The 19,331-nt window shown below is 36.6% G+C and overlaps 2 protein-coding genes and 1 pseudogene across 3 annotated transcripts; 2 read left to right on the top strand and 1 right to left on the bottom strand.

The window, feature by feature from the left end:
- Positions 1 to 3,861: 3,861 nt before the first annotated feature.
- LOC147852616 (large ribosomal subunit protein eL39z/eL39x pseudogene) lies at positions 3,862 to 4,231 on the bottom strand (annotated as a pseudogene).
- Positions 4,232 to 6,435: 2,204 nt separating this feature from the next.
- Positions 6,436 to 13,045, top strand: LOC147852615 (P-loop containing nucleoside triphosphate hydrolases superfamily protein). 2 transcript variants are annotated; one of them, XM_087333353.1, is made up of 13 exons: positions 6,436 to 6,596; positions 7,762 to 7,847; positions 7,926 to 7,996; positions 8,081 to 8,124; positions 8,505 to 8,579; positions 10,071 to 10,260; positions 10,785 to 10,815; positions 10,931 to 10,989; positions 11,080 to 11,153; positions 11,698 to 11,784; positions 11,870 to 11,931; positions 12,120 to 12,148; positions 12,763 to 13,045. In XM_087333353.1, exons 1-13 carry the CDS (start codon positions 6,544 to 6,546, stop codon positions 12,859 to 12,861), a joined length of 960 nt encoding a protein of 319 aa, XP_087189479.1. In that variant the 5' UTR covers positions 6,436 to 6,543; the 3' UTR covers positions 12,862 to 13,045. The 2 variants fall into 2 exon arrangements, with proteins under 2 accessions (XP_087189479.1, XP_087189480.1); XM_087333354.1 differs by having other exon boundaries at positions 6,518 to 6,596; positions 7,738 to 7,847.
- A 2,698-nt stretch (positions 13,046 to 15,743) lies between these two features.
- LOC147852614 (uncharacterized) lies at positions 15,744 to 18,723 on the top strand. Its single transcript, XM_087333436.1, has 6 exons — positions 15,744 to 15,888; positions 16,609 to 16,826; positions 16,970 to 17,228; positions 17,489 to 17,668; positions 17,812 to 17,967; positions 18,172 to 18,723. The coding sequence occupies exons 1-6, from the start codon at positions 15,790 to 15,792 to the stop codon at positions 18,328 to 18,330; spliced, it is 1,071 nt and encodes a 356-aa protein (XP_087189562.1). The 5' UTR covers positions 15,744 to 15,789; the 3' UTR covers positions 18,331 to 18,723.
- Positions 18,724 to 19,331: the final 608 nt, after the last annotated feature.

Raw genomic sequence — 19,331 nt, 5'->3', positions numbered from 1 at the left:
TGCTCTGGCAAGTATATGTAGAACGTCTTGTCCAGGAGACGATGGATTATCAAAAGATTTTTATGAAAATTTTTGGGAAATAATTAAGGTTGACCTGGTTGCTGGACTAAATGAGGCATGGGATGATGGGTACCTCCCTGAACATTTTAAAGAGGGACTAATATTTCTAATTCCTAAGGTAAAGGGTATAGTATCAGATGTGAGGCAATGGAGACCGATTACGTTGCTCAACACAATCTATAAGATTTTTGCTAATATGCTGGCCAAGAGGGTCAAACCCCACTTACATGCGCTAATTAATGTTGGACAAACAGGATTCATGGAAAATAGATGTATAATTGATAATGTGTTGACCTTTTGGGAAGCGATTGCCTTGGCGAAGAAAACCAATCAACATATTGCATGCCTCATGCTTGACTTTGAGAAGGCATATGATAGAGTACAATGGCCTTTTTTAGACAAAGTCATGGAGCGGTTGGGACTACCCTCAAAATGGAGAGCAGCTGCGTTGGCGCTTTACAAAGGAAGCTTGAGTAGGGTGTTGGTACTAGGGCAACGGGGCCCATCAATTCCATTATGCAAGTCTGTCAGACAGGGGTGCCCATTGGCCCCCTACCTTTATTTATTTATCTCAGAGGCATTCTCTTTCTTTTTAAATAGACCGGATGCAGGAATTCGAGGTTTGGTTGTCCCACATGCTTGTAAGGACTTGTTGGACTCCATGTATGCAGATGACACCATGCTCTATCTGCAAGGCAATGATGCTAATTTACAGCAGGCTGAAAATCGAATTGAGTTGTTCTGTAAAGCATCAGGTGGGAAAATTAATTGGAACAAAAGTAGAGGGTTTTGGGTAAGTCCAAACTCTTGGCCGAATTGGCAACCTAATGCTGATTTTCAATGGGTTCCTAATGGAAGGGCTGTTAAGTATTTGGGCTTTTTGGTGGGAATAGAGATTCAGAAAAATCAGCAACTTGAGCAAGTGAAAGACAAAATCAGAAAAAAGCTTCGGTTATGGGCATCAATAAAGCTTTCCCTTGCAGGTAGAGTGGTTGTGGTAAACCATATTTTGTTGGCCACCATGTGGCACTCGTTGGCATGCTGGATGTTAGATAAAGAGTTCATAAAAAATATTAAGGCAATGGTGAGAGGGTTCCTTTGGTCGGGTAGAGACCATGAGACTGCTTCAGCTAAAGTGGCCTGGAGTTGTTTGATCAAGGCAAAAAGTCAAGGTGGACTTGGGATGGTGGATCCAGGTCACCAAAGTAAGGCTTTACTTGGTAAGCTCTTGGTGCGAAGTCTCCAACCTGGACCAGAATTGTGGAAATTGCTTCTTAGAGACAGAGCTGAACTCTGGAGTCCGAGGAATGGCGGCCCTTGGAAGGCAAAGATGTGGTGGTTGTTCAGTCCAGGCCTAACGTTAAAAGAACCTACTAGCATGGAGGATAGGGTGGCCCGCACCATAATGAGGGCCTGGTCAAGTTTAAGAGAGGGGCTGGTCTTAATGCAGCCAAAAACAATGGAGGAACAACTTCGTCAACCTCTGTTTTGGAACCCCAGGATTCGAAGTGATGATGGTATGATGCTTGGTCAGAAAAAATACTTGCCATGGGGAAAAATGGTAGGGTACAATGTTAGTTCAGTAAGAGACTGGGAGGAGTTCAAAAGGAGAAGAAGGGAGGGTCTGGTTGGAAGTCCTAGATTTACCAGCAGGCTGGAAAAGGTTACCCACTTGATAGATAAGGCTGTTGATGGTCTAGCTAGGCTGAATGAAGAAGAGGGGGTCTGGTTTGGGTGGTTTGTAGGTGAGGGCGATGCGCAAATTATCCGAGGCAGGTGCCCATCTTATGAGTATCGTTTGTGGGGCAACCTAAGTGCTTTGGCAGACAATGGCCAATGGTTGGCAGTGTGAGTGGCAATGTTGGAAGGTAAGAAGTGGCAAGTAAACCCGGACCTAGGGAAGCTGGAATCTGATCGTAAACTCTGGATAGTTGACAACAAGCCCATATGTGATCTGGATTGGGATCCACTAGAGGTGTGGTGGCAGAAACCGGGTACAGACAAACTTGAACGGTTTTTCGAGTACACTACCAAGCTAGGAAGGCAAATCATTGGCTCTAAATTGATGGGTGCTGGCCTAACTCGCAATAGTTGGAAGGATAAAGGCATTTCTGATGACTGGTTGAAGTCGTTTTGGAGGAGGCTATGGGCGTTTGATATGCTAGAAAAAATAAAGCTTTGGTTGTGGCTTCTTAGTCACAAAGTGGTGCCGGTGGGGGAGTGGCTTAGGTGTCGTGGTGGTGAGGCTGGATGCAAAAGTTGTGGACACCCTTTGGAATCAATTCCTCATTGTTTTTGGAACTGCAGCAAGGCTATTAACATTTGGGGTAGAAGTCTCAGGATAGTGGCAGCATGTGGAGTGAATGGGAGAGTTGCATGGGGGTCCGTACAAGGGTTGAAGTTAACAGGGGAAGGCTGGGCTGAACAGTTAAATCCCCACGGACATGGTTTTATAGTGCAGGATGGCAAGGTGTTTCAACGGGCTGGAGTTCGACATGGCACTAACTCAGAATTTTTTGAGGAGATATGGATGATGGTGTCTTGTTTATCGATCTGGCACATTTGGACCAACCGTTGTAAATTTGTTTTTCAACAACAAAAGATCCCTAGCGGTGAGGTATTATTAAATATCTGGTTTGAGTTGGTATCTTGGCTGCGGGGACGATACGACTCAATCAAGGGGGAATCTGATGCAGCTGAAAGATCTCAATCAAAGTTCTTGCTGAAATGGGGTAATTCTCCTATGGTGGGCAGATCCTCATCAGGGCCTCAATAGAACTACCAAGCACCCCGATGGCTGTTTCCGGTTTCCAACAGCGTCTAGGTGTTGTAAATCTGTATAGATATGGTACAAATTATTAGGTTATTGGAGTTGTTTGGATACGTTTGTTGAAAATGAGGTGGGGACTATGTCCACTTTGGTGGGAAGGCCAGAGTGAGGGCTGGTGAGAAGAACTTTGGGTGTTCTATGATGTAATTTTGTTTGCTAACTAATGCGAAGTAGTGTTTTTTTGGAAAAAAAAAAAAAAAAAAAAAACTTAAAACATTAAAATCAAATCTAGAGTTTACACTCTTAGAGTATTTAATAAAGGTTATTGTTTAAAATTTCAATCAAATTTAAACTAATATTATTAGTAAAGAACAAAGGTTTGAAAATATATATCATTATTACATGATGATGATATTATTTTAAGCATGTTATAAAAAAACATATAATATACATATATTTATATGACAATATGTGTCATATATATAATATATATGACATGGAAAATAGAGTTTTGGCATGTCATTTGACATGTATAATTTTTAGGGGTTTTTCACATGAAAATGAAAATTGAAACTTTGTATGTCACTTGACGGGCATTTTTATTAAGTGCATGTTTTTGACGGGCAAAAGGGCCTTTGTCGGGCATGACACCCGTCAAATTTTTGCCCTGCTCACACACATTCTTTTTTTCATATGCTCATCATATATTGTGGTTCACTTAAATTTGACTACTTGTTAAGTGGGTGTCATAAGTTACTTAGATGCCAAACCCAAAACACAACCTAGAAGCTTGAGCACACATAAATGTGTGCATTATCTTCTCATAGAGGTTTTTACGACAAAGTAGTAATCCTCCCTGTTAGGAGTGAGACACTTACAAAATGTATATGTTTATTTGGGACAAATTTGGCAATCTTCTCATTTATGATAAAAACGTCAAAGTCTAATTCTCTATTTAAGTGTACCACACTCTCTTGCTACCTCTAAACACTACATATCTTCTTCCCCTCTCTAAAATCTCTCTCTCTCTCTTTTCAACAACTCATAGGTAGTCATCTCATAATATTCAAAAGGCTCACATTTCAATTCTAGTAAGAAGCTTCCATTTAGAGCAAATACTTAAACACACGAAAACATATGTGAAATAAAATTCAAAAAACAGAATGCATATGTATCTTGCATATCCATAGGAGTCATTAAAAATCTAAAGACCAAGCTTGGTCCTTCTCCAATGCCTTCTCTTCGCATTATACTTGATAGTATTATCAGTCCTGATCCTGTGGGGGATGGGTTTGTTTTGCTTCTGCTTCTTGGCAAGCTTCTTCTTAATTATGAAGGTCTTGCGAGAAGGCATTGCTCATGTAGTTGAAGCTCAACTCGTTCTTGCTCTCGCTTGCACACGACGACATCTAAAATCTCTCTCTCTCTCTAAAACAAAGATTGATTTTAGACCCAAGCAAATAGTATTTGTGGTGGGGATGGGGTCATTTGGTAAGGTTGCGCAATGGAGATCAAGTGAACATGGGTTCAACCCCTACATTCCACAATGGCATCTAGCGAATTAAGTAAGAGATATATATGAAGTATATAATACATAGGTAAGAAATTTGAGTTTCAAACTCAAGACGCAATGCTTGTAGAGTTAACAACTTATCAATAGGGTAAGATAATTACGATAAAGAGAGAGAGATTAGGTTGACCAAAGGCATTTGGGAAATAATGAAAACTAAAGAGCATTTAGTGGAATGACAAAAAACTCGAGGGTTATTTGGGAGTTTTTTCCTTTTGAATATCCTTGTTGAGATGCATTCAATATTGTTCTTGAATATGATGGCCTTTAGCTTGCAAGTGTTTGCAAATCAGATTTTCAATGAGCTGGATACAAGTTGGAAAACTTAGATCAATCCAAAAGTGAAAATCATTCCGAGAACTAGACAAAAATCAAAAGGATTTTCAAACATGGGTTGGTTGAATTCAACAGGTGGTCCATTCAACTACACAACATAAAAAGGGAAGTTCAACTACTCAAATATTTAATGATGTGTAAAACGTTTGGAGCTATATATTGTCATAATGTTAGACACAAGCTTATCATATTATGACACCAATAAAACTTGCTAAAACAAACAATGCATGTAGTAAGTTAACTTGAGTATCTTTCTTCAGCATTGGTCAACCACAATATTATTTGATTTAACATTATGCTCACATATACAGTACCTTGTTTCTTCTTTATTTTCTCACCATGACAATTGGTTTCCCGTTTTTCTAAAAAAAGAAATTGCATAGTATTATTAGTACCTAAATAGTAATAGTATATATTGTATAGTTCTCGAATTTCAATCACTTTTTGTGACGCTAATTAAGCTTGGCATTGCCTTACTTTTGAATGTCTTCATCTAATTGTGTCACTTCATTCCATGCCTAAAATACTTCAATGAGATATTTTAATCGTGAAGCTTTGGTGAGCCATGTTAAACACATGTTTTGTTTTGAATTATGAATCACTATTTAGGGATCCTTTTACTTCTCTCTTATTTAATGTGGATGTCTTATAACTTTAACGTTTGCATCCTAAGGTAACAATAAGCACCAGAGAGAGAGAGAGAGAGAGAGAGAGAGAGATTAGTATGTTTTGCGAAGTTAAATATGACTTGTGGGACCAAAATAGAACAGTTTTCATGCATTGAGTGGAATTGGGAAGATTCGATCCTCAAGAATTTTAGTAATGTTCCGATTGAGAATGCAGATTACAGCCAAGAAAAATATGTGTAGGGGCAAGCCAAGATTTGAAAATGTGGAATAAACAATCTTGAATATAATTCAAGGTGGAAATCTTGTTAAGGGTAAAATGTGCATAGTTGACAATTTTCTTTCTCAATGCCGAAACACCCAATCTCACACGTAAGAGAACGTGAGTTAAGATGGGAAGTGATGGTGTGGAAACAAGAGGTTAAGCTCTAGCATGCATTGGTAAGTGTAGTTTGTGCCATTGCAGAAGAATGTAGTTAGGTTCAACATATATACTCATGAAGTGTGCGTGTCCACAGCTCTACGAAGTTGTAGAACGAGTGTTGTGCATTGATGAATCTACTAAGGTAGACACATGCATTATGCATCCATTTTGAACTCATTTCTTTATACCTTGCATTCATTTGAATTCAATCAAATTGTTGATTGTGCAATTTTTGAGCTTTTACTTGTTTCCCATGCAATTCTAGGGAGTCACCATGAGTTTTTTTTTAGTCTTGCACAATGCATTCATAGACTCATCAATCGTTTTTTCTGATTCATCAACACAAAGAATGAATCCTTCAATAACCATACACACACATACATGATGAGATATCACCCAATACAATGAGATATTCGACTGGGTACTTGGGGTTTTTCCGTTACTTCTCACTGTAATTGAGAGGTTTTGTGAAGTTTATGGCGAAGGAATGAGACCGATTGTCCATTCTTTTATATTACTATAATCTATTTGACTGGGTACTTGGGGTTTTTCCGTTACTTCTCACTGTAATTGAGAGGTTTTGTGAAGTTTATGGCGAAGGAATAAGACCGATTGTCCATTCTTTATATTACTATAATCTATTCATTACCTTCCATAACGATTGTGGTGTGGGAAAGAAGGGTAGATCAAGAATTTAGAAAACTGAGGGGCATTTTTTGTGGATTTTGAGATTTTTACTCTGCTCTCTGTCTCGGCGATGGCGATGGCGATGGCTTCATTCCTTCCCGTTCATCCACAGAAAGACATCAGGTTCTTATATCTCAATATATTTCTTCAAATTTTTTGCACTTAATTTCCTTTCTCGTTCTTTCCATCCCTTGCTCAAACAGCACGGAAGCTTCATGGAAAATCTTATCATCCCTTTTATTGTTTTATTTCATATCCCTTATTTTATTTCTTTTGATTCTCTGATCATAATCTGGTGAAGGAGGAAATTGTGTGCAAGAAAACATGGAAGCTTCTTGAAAATCTCATTTTTTCGTTATTTTGATTCTCTATGCAATGGAAGCTTTGAATGCTTGGAATTTTCCTTTATTTTTATTTCTTCATTGGTTTGCTTCGATGCCCATCGAAATTGAGCTTGAATGCGCTTGAAATCTCATCGTCTTTTTCTTTTTCTATTCTTGTTTTGGTTTATTTAGATGCTTGGATCATAAACAAGGAAATTATATTAGAAATAATGGAAGCCTGAATATTCTTGAGATATTTTATTTTTTCTATTCTTAATTTCTTTTCTTGTTACTTTGATGCCCATAAAGAAGAAAATCTTGAATATTCTTGAAATATTTTATTTTTTCTATTCTTAATTTCTTTTCTTGTTACTTTGATGCCCATAAAGAAGAAAATCTTGAATAAGCTCATATTTTCCCTTAATTCTTTCCTTGTTGTTTAGATGCTGGAATCTAATTTATACAGGTGTTTCCTCTTTATCAGCATCCAAGTAACAAGAAAAGCAACAAGACAAGAAAATTGTGTATACAAAGTGGAAGTTTCATTTCTTACTGCGTTGATTCCGATAAAGGAGAAAATTGTGTAGATAAACTTAAACCTTGGGGTTTCATAATTCTTATTGCTTTGATGCTGATAAAGGAGAAAATGCGGAACTACATGGAATCAGCTATACACTAAGTTGCTGGAATTTTTTTCCTTCTTGCTTTGCAACTCTGTTGATTTGAGGCTGATAAAGAAGGAAATCCTGTATAAAATGGAAGCTTGAATGAAAGACGTTCCTTAAAATCCCAATTTTCATTCTTTCTCGCTCCTTTTGGTTCTTGTTACTTTCATACTCATAAGAACGGAAGTTGTGTGCCAAGTGGATTCTTGAATGCATGAAGCTGGCATTTCTTTTGATTTTTGCTTTGTATTTTTTCCTACTTTGTTTCTGATAAAGAAAATAATTGTGTACCACATGAAGCTGGAATGCACATATCTGCTTCTTTCAGCCAGTCAACTACGTCAGATATGCAAATTTGCCTCAAATGTTTGCACCATCCCACAAAAGTAAGAATCGATTTTATCAGGGAAAGAATTCTTAGTCTCGTTCAACTTGTTAATAATTTCTTTATCATGTATATCCAGGCTTAGGTTCATGTATTGGTCTTACATTTAGGAGAAAGGATGATAAATTTCCTGCTTTGGGTTCAATTGAGGTACAGTTATTGTCCAGATTCTGTTAAACATGTTAAGAAGTTCTGCTGATGCTTGTTATTGTTTTGGCATCTCATATTTTGTAGGCTTCTTGGAAGTCTTCAAATGAAGGGAAAATCCTCCAGGCCAGGTCAGCTGAAGTTCGCATAAGTGCTCTTTTATTTTAATGAAGGCCAGGAATCAGAATTAGAGAGAGTAACAATCTAGTTGCAGTCTGTTGAAACCTCTAGGTGGAATCAGGATTAAAGAGAATGAAAATCTTATTGCAGTCTGTTGAAGCTTTTATAGTATGTTGGAGCCCCTAGGCGATCTTTTATTTAATAAAGTCAGAAATCAGGATCAAAGACTCTAAATCTTATTGTAGGCTGCTGTTTGACTAATAGATTGTGTTTGTGTATTCGTTTTCATTTTCTTAATGTATATTGTGCCTTTTCTTTACATTCTCATAGTATGAAGGAAAGGGCATTCCTGATGATTGGTTTATAATGTGGTGTTTTTTTTGCAGTGCAGTACGATGGAACACGTCTATGAAATATTAACGGATCGATTGTTATCTGCTGCTATGGCAACTCCACCTTCATCAAAGTATTCTGAATGCTTATGTTTATTTTATTCTTTGAGAGTCTTGAAAATGAAGTGATTGGGCATGTATGTAGTGATTAGTGAAACAATATGATGTTGATAATGATGAGGTAATAATTGTGTATTATTATTTAAATGACTGAAGGTTCGATTATAAAGAAGTCAAGTGCTATTTATGTGCAGCATGCAAACTGGAATTAGACTGTAGTTTGAACACTGTAGCTCTGTTGGCCGGGCAGGACGGAAGGGACAGAAGGCCAAATCGGGGAAAAAGATTTACAAAGCCAGCCGAGAACATGCTTCCTAAAAATAGGAAGCATGGAGTCTTATATAAGGGTGTGTGATTGAGAGAAGTAAAGAGGGGGGGGGGGATATTGATAGACTAGGAAACTGTACAGAGAGGTGCACATAGTCCGAGAGGGCTAAGAATCACAGCCGATAGTCGCTCGGTTTGCCTTGTAATAGTTCTGCTTTACTAATATAATTCTGTGGTTGTGGGGAAACCTGTGTCTGGTTCCTAAAGTCTCCAAGTGTAATTCTTGTGACTATGAAATCGTACACACGCATCATGGTAGCCGATTCAGCAGAAACCCACACCTCGTGTTCCTTTCAGGCCTCGAAACAATCAATCTGTATTGCTGAGTGTCAACCAGAGCAGATGTCTGGGCCTAGCTCTGGTGTGTGATAAACAGGTAACATCTGCGTAGAGTTACCCCACATCCTGAATCCTACCCCTCCTTCCTACCACAATACCTTGATTCTGTTGCTTGTGAATAGTAACCGACAGGGTGTTCCTCCAGAGGGGAGTAACAACCTCCATATGTGCGTGGATGTTAATTGGTTTCCTTCTATTAAAAGGAAAGTTGTCAGATGTTAATCCAGGTTGATTGTAGAAATTAAGTGTTATATCATATGCAGATTGAGTACATGATCTGAAATTAGGTTTTGTCATATCCTTAGATATTAACTTTCGTTCCATTCTATGAAAGCAAGGGATCATAGTTGTTGTCATTAAGAAAGCAGACTCTAGGTTTTTAAGTGAAAGCTTAACACTTTAGAATGCAAGGGACTTAACAGAATGAATGGCACATATGGGGGGACACTTATTAAAGTATAATTTGATCAAACAGATAGTTTGTCAATTCTTTTCAAATTATTTACATAGACCATGGAGGCCTGGAAGGTTGACTTATTCTGTGTGCTTTTAGCTCCATGCCTAGGCACTAACGGAGGTAAAGGAGAGGAATTTGAACTCGTGCAAGAAAATTCTTTGTACTAAAAAGTGATGGATATATGCTTTCGTATTGAGCTTTTATATCAGGTTTCAACACTTTTGAATAGCTGTGATCTGTATAGTTTAGTATGTAGAAAATGTTCTGACATTTCTTTTTATTAGGTATAAATAGTGTTTACAAAACATAATTGCTGTTAGTAATATCCACATAAACTGAAAATAATAATAGTAATCATAGAGTTGGTATATTCTTCGTTTAGGTATATTGTTGGACTGGCTGGTCCACCCGGAGCAGGAAAGTCAACTGTGGCAAAGGAGATAACTAAGCGTGTTAATACATTGTGGTCTCAGAGAAAAGAAGGGATCAATGTTGAAATTGATAGTGATATAGCTATCTCTTTGCCAATGGATGGATTTCATTTATACCGCAGCCAACTTGACATGATGGAGGTTTAATAAGGATACTATGTTGTGTTTTGTAGCTGTCAATACCATATGAATATAAGTAATTATAGCTTAAGGGAGAAAAATATCGCCACAAACATGCATATTTACCAAGGCAATGAAACACCTTGTCGGTCTTGTATTACGGCTTATTACCATTGATATTAAGCAATTAATAAAAAATATCCATTGATGTTCAGACATTTAATGCTACCGTTTATTGAGTTCGGAATTATTTCTAGAAGATTCTGTCTCATCATATCCGTTCCATTTCCTTTTTCTCTCTTCCATAAAAGGAAGGTATCTAGATTTGCACTTTTTAAGTTTTGTCTCCTGAGGACAGTAATCTCTCTCTTGTTATATATGTAGAAAAATGACAGTATGTATACATATTTGTACACATCCTGCATGAATTGCATCTCCCATTTTTCTAACATTAGTGGATGTAATTCATGTATTTAATCTATATGAATACTTTAGTCTTTAATGTTTTGTTCAGTCTTAAAATTCTCTGGCTTATTCACCTGCAGAATCCAGCTGAAGCACATGCTCGTCGAGGAGGTGAGTTGATTGCTGAATAAATATTTAAGAATATATTTTTAGGATGGTTCAGTAAACGTAAAGAAAAATCGTACAAATTAATGTGGACTTGACACTGCTCCCTCCCATGAAACAGCTCCCTGGACGTTTGATCCTGAAGGCCTTATAAAATGCCTTAATGTCTTACGCACCCAGGTACACTTGTCGAATGTGTGTGTGCACGTCCATGCATCTATGTATATGTCATTGTGCAATGGTCATAACCCAGAAAGATCTTCATTTCAGGGATGGGTACATGCACCTTCATTTGACCATGGAATTGGAGATCCAAAGGAAAATGATATTTTTGTCAGTTCTTTGTATGTATCTCTTGCCGGACATACTAAAACTCTATTTACTCTCATGAGTTCCTTGTACCTACTTTGGAATCTGTTTAGTTTTCTGAATATAAATTACAAAATAAAGGCATGCTTATGATAAGAAAAGTTGAGAATCTGTATTTGGTTTTCAGTAAATCTAGAAAAATAAAGAAAACAAGCAATAGAAAGAATTGAGAGGGTCACTCTAGATAGGGAATTCTGTAACTACTTGCCAAAAGTTACATGCAATACTTGTTTATCACTGTTATTATAGTGTCGTCAATGCTACTATTTCTTGGCTTACATTCATTTCTTGCTGGGTGTTTTATCCATCCCTTAGAAAGTAGACATCCCTTCATTGGTGTAGATTCTTTCTTATGAAAACCTGCGATATAATAAGAGCCTTTGACATGTTTATATGGATATGGAGTGATTGATGTGCATCAAGAGTGGGAAATCTAAATATTCCAGTATGCTATTAAATATAACAGGTTTTTTCAATAAGATATTTCTATTGATAGATTCTTATTATTTGGGTGGTCAGACATAGAGTTGTGGTAGTTGAAGGAAACTACTTACTTCTTGTTGATGATAAGTGGAAAGGCCTTGCAGAAATCTTTGATGAACGCTGGTATTTTTTCCTGTACATATCATATACGATTCTTAACCTAGATAATTAATAATTATGGACCTTAAAGTTTACATTTTTGTACCAGGTTTTTGGATATAGACATAAATGCTACATTGAAGAGAGTTTTCCAACGGTTTATCATGCTAGGTATGCATATTCTACGATTATTGATGATACAAGTCTGTAAGGCCTCTATATCAAGAAAACCTGTGATTGGCACTGGGTATTAGTAGGGTCCATGGTTTAGATACTTGAAGAGGACTTGACGTCTCAACAAATGATTATTTTCTTCTCCCTTATTTTTGTTGAAATAACTTTTGGTGCTGCTTTTGTAGGAATACCCCCCGACAAAGCACAAGCACGGGTAATTATCAATCAAAGCCTTTGTTTTATTTCATTGTAATATTTAAGCTGGCTGACATAAACTTAGTAAAATGGAGGAGTAAGATTAATTATATAAATAATTGTTACTTGTTTGACCATTAGTTAAGTTGTCAATGTTTTTCAGTTCCTTCAACCTCCCAAACTCTCTTTCCATGTTGCCTGAAGCTGTCTTAATGTTTTATGCATTGAATCTCTAATAGGACACCCATTGTTTCTTTAAAATCCTCTTGTTAAAGTAAATATGCAAAGCCTTGAATGAGGGAAACCAAGCTGTGTTTTATTTATTAGCACTGCCTCGCTAAGAGGACGTGTATTGCTTTGGGAGGCCTATGGTGGAAAGCTATCTGTACAGACTAAACCTAAACAGTTATAGATGGAACATTGTGACAAGAATTAGGCATCATTTTGAGTGCATTTTAGATATGGGAGAAGGCAGTATAAAGATTCACTCTAATATGTCTATCAATAAGATCATAGTGAATTAATATATTCTGTAACAACATTGTAAGAACTATTTAACACATGGTCTTTAGGCTCTTTCTTTTGTGTAAAGTTTAATTGTCTAATTCATATTGGTCTTGTTATCTATGACAGGTTGATTACAATGACAGGAAAAATGCCGAACTTATTCTTGAAACAAAGCCTTTTGCTGATTTGATCATCCCATCAGTAAATTCTGAGAAGTACCAATAAAGATGATCTCCTTGAATGTTGCATTTGAGGTGGCTTAATAAAATGTGAAAACAATGATGTTACAACATTGTGTTGGTAAATCAAATATGAGTGGTTTCTCAACTATATGGTAAATTGTAATGACAATTTGGAAGTGCAAGTCACATTGTATTTGTTTGTCTTAATTCGATGATCTGTTGCTTCATTTATTTTCCAGGTATAATCTCAAATTGGGATTCGTTTGAGGTATGCATCATGGGAGAAATATATTTTTGCATCATGTTTATTGTTTGTCAATAATTTGGAGAAATGCAATCAAAACTATTTGTTTGTATCGTCTTTATTGTGGGTCTTTCTTATAGTTATAACGATTTGGATTGTTTATGGGATATGGGGTGCACTAATCAACACTGATGATTGGTCATGTCTTTCAAGTGTGGATGTATCCATAGGCACTGGCCTGAGCTACATAACACAGGCCAATTGTCAATCATTCAATCTTATGGTTTGGTTGAGTCCCTGAATATACCATCACAAAAGCTGTAAACCTGTAGTAGTGAGGCAATATAATTGAGGCATAGTGATGGGAGCAAGTGATTTTCTTGAAGAGAAAGGAAACGTTTAAATGAGAATGATCATTCACGCAAGCATGATGATCTTATCACAATGTTAGTTATAGAGTGCAAGTGTTTGCAATTATGTGAAACATTGTGTCCTAACATTAGTCCCATGGGAAAAATGTGACTCTGTTAACTTGGAAAGGGTTCAAAAGTAACCCCAAATCAAGAAACTGAATAATTGATCTTATAACAATATTAGTTTTAGAATTGAATTGTGTGCAATTATGGGAAGCATCATGTTACAATATGAGTCCCATGTGAAAAATGTGACTCTTTTAACTTGGAAAGGGTTTGAAAGTAGCTCCCAATCCAGAAAATAAATAAGTGAACCATGTTTGATGTTTTTCTGTTGTGATCAAAAGACAAATGATAATGCCCATGAAACAAAAGATATTGAATTATTGAGTCATCATCTCTTCAGAAATTGAAATTGCATATGAGATCTTAAAAAGCTTGTAACATAGATTTAGAGGGAATAATTAGAAGATTGCATTGCCGTTGGTTAGGATGTAAAATGGTATATGAAGTGCATGCAATGGCTTGTATCCCCCCGTGCCTTCTCATGGTCGTGGAAAATAATGACTTCAATAATCTTATTCAACCTATTGGAGTAAGTCTAGCAATTTCCTCCGCCTATTTCAAGCATTTGGGCCCTATTGTTTGGTAGTAAAAGGACAACGATTGGCAAGATGGAGGTGACAAGGTTGCCTTTGGTGATTGCTAGGAGGGATAGGTGAGGCACATGCCCAACTAGAGTTAGGCCCAATCACACGCATATCCACAAAAGAAGGGGCTACTAATAGAATGGCCGAATTAATGTTTAGAGACAAGCATAACTTAGATGCATGCACAAACCAGACCTAGAGATATGCATAAACAGGACAACACATTCACATGCATAAACAATCCTTATTGGTGGGCTGCTATTTAGCGAGCACTAGAGCTCCCAATGTGTCCACGACCAGATTCACCCACAACAATTGGATGGCATCCAATAACACTTCACCTCATGAAATTGCCGCCACAATTTATGGAGAGTACTACTACCACATTCATAATCAATTGGAATTGGATGAATTTCTTATGTTGCAACAAATTGAACGGCCCCACTATACTACTTTCACAACCAACACGAAATTGTTGTCCATAATCACAATGTTTGAACTCTCCTTTGCAACTCTTGGCCTTGGATGCCTAATATGAGAGGACATTTGCTTCTTAGATCGTTGATGATTTATTACTTGTCATGGCAACGACCTTGTTCATTTCCCTCTACTATCAGCATGTTATCTAATGGAGACAATCTCACCAAGATGGAGGTACTTAGCATATGCCACTTTCTTTCCTTGTTTGATTAGCTACGAAATTTTCTTCCTTCAACAGGAAGATCCTCATCCATAAGGATCTCACACTCTAGAGAAATTGCTTTTACGGTTGTGAGGTTGTCCCCTATTGCCATTTGTACCTTGATACCAACTACCAAGCAGTGCTTCATGGCTTGGGACATCAAAGATTGTTGATCCCAACAATCATGAGAAGGGTCAAATTAGGACGAGTGGGAATCATCACCAAATGGGACATCACAGAATCAACACCCATGCATGCAGAAGCTATGTATGCATCGTAAACTATGGGAATCCATACCCTCTATTTCTTGTATCAATCGGTCTCCATCTCTTGTAAGAGGGATTGGGATATTATTCGATGACATGATCTGATTTTTGTGTCAATGATATCGTTGCTTTTTTGAGTGTTTGGAACATAGTTTCAAATTTTGATTTGATGTAAATTTTGATTTTATTTTTGGGATTTAAAGCTTGCATGCAATATTCATTGTAATAGTAGACTTATTTTGTATATGTATTGCGTTTCGCCACTCTAATTTTAATACCGATGGAGGATATAACTTTCTATGAATTATTATTATTATTATTGTCATGAAACAATGCAGATTTTTGGCAAACTCAAAAAAATGGCGCACTAAGCCGAATGTTTAGAAAAGTGTATACATATAATGATATATGTATATATTCTTCTCTATTGATAAATGTACATACATATGGGATTTCTATGAGAATGAATCATAGTGATTCGCCATTCTACAGTGACTCTGTTCCCAATAAAGAGAACTCGAAATCTTTTTCTTTCTTCTTCTTCTTCTTCTTCTTCTGATGGTGGTGATGATGATGATGATGGCTAATCTGACAGACATGAAGTCCGCAGGTGCGAATTCCGAGGGCACCCACCCCTTCTTCTCTCATCCTTATCTTCACCAGACAACTCAGAAGAAGAAGAAGAAGAAGAAGAAGTGTTCTTCGTATCAGAAGCCATGGCACTAGTTCTTGGCGACGACGACGACGACGACGCGTCGCCCATCAAACAACCTTTTTCTTTGAGATCGATCTCTCACAGAAAACCCTTTTATAAGGTAAGAGAAAAGGACACATTATTATCTAATAAATCCGCTCTCAGTTTCATAGGACCTGAAAATAGGGTTTATGAGAATGTTTTCTGCACAGCTCTTTTTTTGGCAAATTCTCTGGCCCTTTGTATGTTGTTTAGGATTTATGAACTCCTTCATAGCTACTACTCTTTGGAAATATCTGGTGATGGAACATGAATTTTCTTTGTATGCGTTCTCTTCATTGGGGGTCTCCCAAAGTTAGGTTTAGGAACTATTTTCATAGCCACTGTGTAAGGAATCTTTGCCCGACCACATTGAGTTATGAAAGGTTTAGGCGTTCATGTCATAGCAAAAATCAACGATTAAAAGATTTTAAATTATCAATGTAAAGCACTCCAGAGTAATAATATACCTTTTTGAGGATATATAAGGTATCTTCACTTGAACTTTTGGGTTTAGGTTAAATATGTCAGCATAAATCTTTGCATACAACAGACCCTGTTTGCATTCTTCGACGCATAGAAGGCAAGTATCATACCTTATCTTCAGCCTCTTTTCCAGGTGAAGATGGGCAAGTTTTGACATCGAGTAAGGAAAATGGAAATTAGGCTTTAGCGGGAAAGGTGCATAAGATGGGTCTGAACAAGAAACTTTTTACAAATGGAATTCTCTGTTCTTTCACTTCACAAGGAAAAACAATAATAACTTCCTTGTTTTCATTTCTGATGTCAATGGGAATTGCAGGACCTTTCCCAAAAATGGCTGCACAAGAAACTAAGCTTTCATTGGAAGTTTTCAATCATTATGGTTCTGGCCTTAGGGGTTCTATATATGGGTTTCTCTACCATGGAAATGCCAAGTTTTGCTCAAATAATCAGGCAAGATGTGAATGTTTTCACTGGTCGCTGTTCGATAAGTACTCAACAGGATATGCATTATCCTCAACCTGCAACGTTTGATAGGTATTAGCTAGTGTAATTATGGATAATCAAGACCTTCAATTTTCACGCATCGACAATTTTTACTTCATGCTATCAAGCGTGGATAATAAATTACTCGTATGGGTAATGGAAAACTTGTTGAATTGTTGGCGGTTTTTCAATAGGAGGGAGTGCAGCTGCATTCCAGTGCATTATTTCGTCATCGTTTCTATGCAAAGGTCAGGTAGTGGATGGTTTGAGACACTACTGAATAGTCATAAAAATGTGAGATCTCATGGTGAAGTTTTCTTGATTACAACAAGGAGAAAGAATATGACTATGATAAAGGAGTCTTTGGACACACTTTACAATCTTGATTGGGTTAGCAAATATCATAAAAAAGATTGCACAACTGCTGTTGGTTTCAAGTGGATGCTTAATCAGGTGTGTTAGAATTTGCACAGCTTCTCTTTTTTATTGCAGGAAAATTATTTTTATTTGCCAGAGTAAAAAAATAAATTAAAATTTTATTATTATATAGGTGAATATTGCAGGCCATTCGGGGAGAGTGAAGCATCTATCTTTGATGCCTTTATTTTTTTCGTTTTTCTAATTAGACAAAATCTATGCTTTTTATTTTCTTAAATGTGATTGAAACAGTGATGGTTCATGGATATTGTAAGCCTAAGATTTTCATCTTACAGGGCTTCATGGAATATAAGCCGGAAGTTCTAGCATACTTGAAGGAAAAATCTGTCTCAGTTATTTTTCTTTTCCGTCGAAATTTCTTGGAACGTTACATATCTCTCATAGCAAATAAATTTGATCAGCATTCGAAGCTCTTAAATGGAACACATCGAGCTCATGTACACTCCATTCAAGAGGCAAGCATGATTGAATTCTCTCTTGCTCTGCGAAAAACGAAAACAAGATAAAATAATAATAATAAGTGTTTTTAAAAGTAAAAGTGGGTTAGAAATGAAGCATTACTGAAAACGTTGCTAAACACCAAAATTTTGGTATGCAGGCAAATATTCTTGCATCTTACAAACCATTAGTTAACCTAACATTGGTGATTCCTTACTTGAAAAGCATTGAGGATAGCATGATAGATGCACAACAATTTTTCAGCAGGATTCGTAATATCGTAGTATACTATGAGGATCTACTTCAAAGCAAAGAGGTCAGCCATCTTCATAATTATTTCACTAAGTCATTCAAAGGTTACATGAATAAAGAAGTATTTTTGGGAACATTGGATCCTTCTCTTTGTGTAATATAGTATCTCTCAACTTTATTCATCAAATTTTCATTTTTTATTTATGTCAGTAGCATTGGTTGAGAGTGATTTAATATGTTTCTTTTCATGTTCTTCTTCTGTTTACAGGAGTTGATAAAAGTTCAAGAGTTCTTACATGTTAAACCAAGAAAATTGAAGAGCAAACATGTAAAGATTCACACACTGCCATTGGCTGATCGAGTGGAAAACTGGACTGATTTGTCAAAGCTTCTCAATGGAACAAAATATGAGTCTCTGGTACATTGAAAAACGAGCATTGGATGATTCAAAGAATGGAGTGGATTTACAATGTTCAATGCTCTTCGTTGATAGATAGAATTTATTAAATTTCTTATACATGATAAAATAGATTAATTGGGTGTGGTGCAACAAAGAGAGGAGAGAGAAGAAAGTAGTCATCATGAAGAGGGAAAACCCAAAGCCAATTTTGACACTGGCATTTCTAAGTTACTTGGCCATTTCTATTCAGTTATATCCAGTTACTCAGCGACTTTCTTATCATACATCAAGCTTCATTCAGTGTAAACATGAAGTATTGCATGAGAATTTTCAAAGTGTGTATACACATGGACTAACTTGGAATTGATGAATGTTTGGTAGCTTTGCAATAATATGTCACCCATTTTGATGACTTGCTTACTCACAGTATGCAGTTTTTGTTCGGGCAAATATTTCATTAATCTATGAACATCTTAATACATTGTAATCTATGGTTATATGATTGTAGTTGCAATTGTAATGATAGTAGTGTCTCAAATTGTTGCATAAATTTACGTCTCTTGTTTACACAATTTCTTGTAGCATCCCATGTAAATTCAAGATATTTTTGCGAGTTCCTTGAAATCAACAACCATAAGACACGTGTGTTTTGCACAGGACTGAACATAATGGAATGTGTTTCTCTGTATGCCAACCTATGCATAGGCTGATTACCAGCTCTTGGTTGTGAATATAGAACTCTTCTTGCAATTGAACAAAAATGCATTTTCAAATTCTCATATATTTTAGGAGTGGTTTATATGAAAAAGATTGGACATAATTGATTGGGAGCTTAGACCAATCTAGCAATTTAGGCTAAGCCACAAGAGGCTGTCATGCCGGCATGTCAAAGAGACCCGACATTTGTAAATCTATTTTGTGTAGCATATCAACTCTCCCTAAATGTGTTTGTTGTCCATCTAATTAGAACATGTCTTGTGTCCAACTTCTAAATTATTTGTTATATATACATTTAAAATTAAACTTAT

Source organism: Azolla caroliniana, unplaced genomic scaffold (assembly GCF_043228905.1).
Source record: "Azolla caroliniana isolate FFs.n. ecotype wild unplaced genomic scaffold, voAzoCaro1.0.p SCAF_17, whole genome shotgun sequence".
NCBI classification, from domain to species: Eukaryota; Viridiplantae; Streptophyta; class Polypodiopsida; order Salviniales; family Salviniaceae; genus Azolla; species Azolla caroliniana.
Note: the sequence above shows the minus strand (reverse complement) of the source record. Positions and strands in the feature narration are given on the sequence as shown.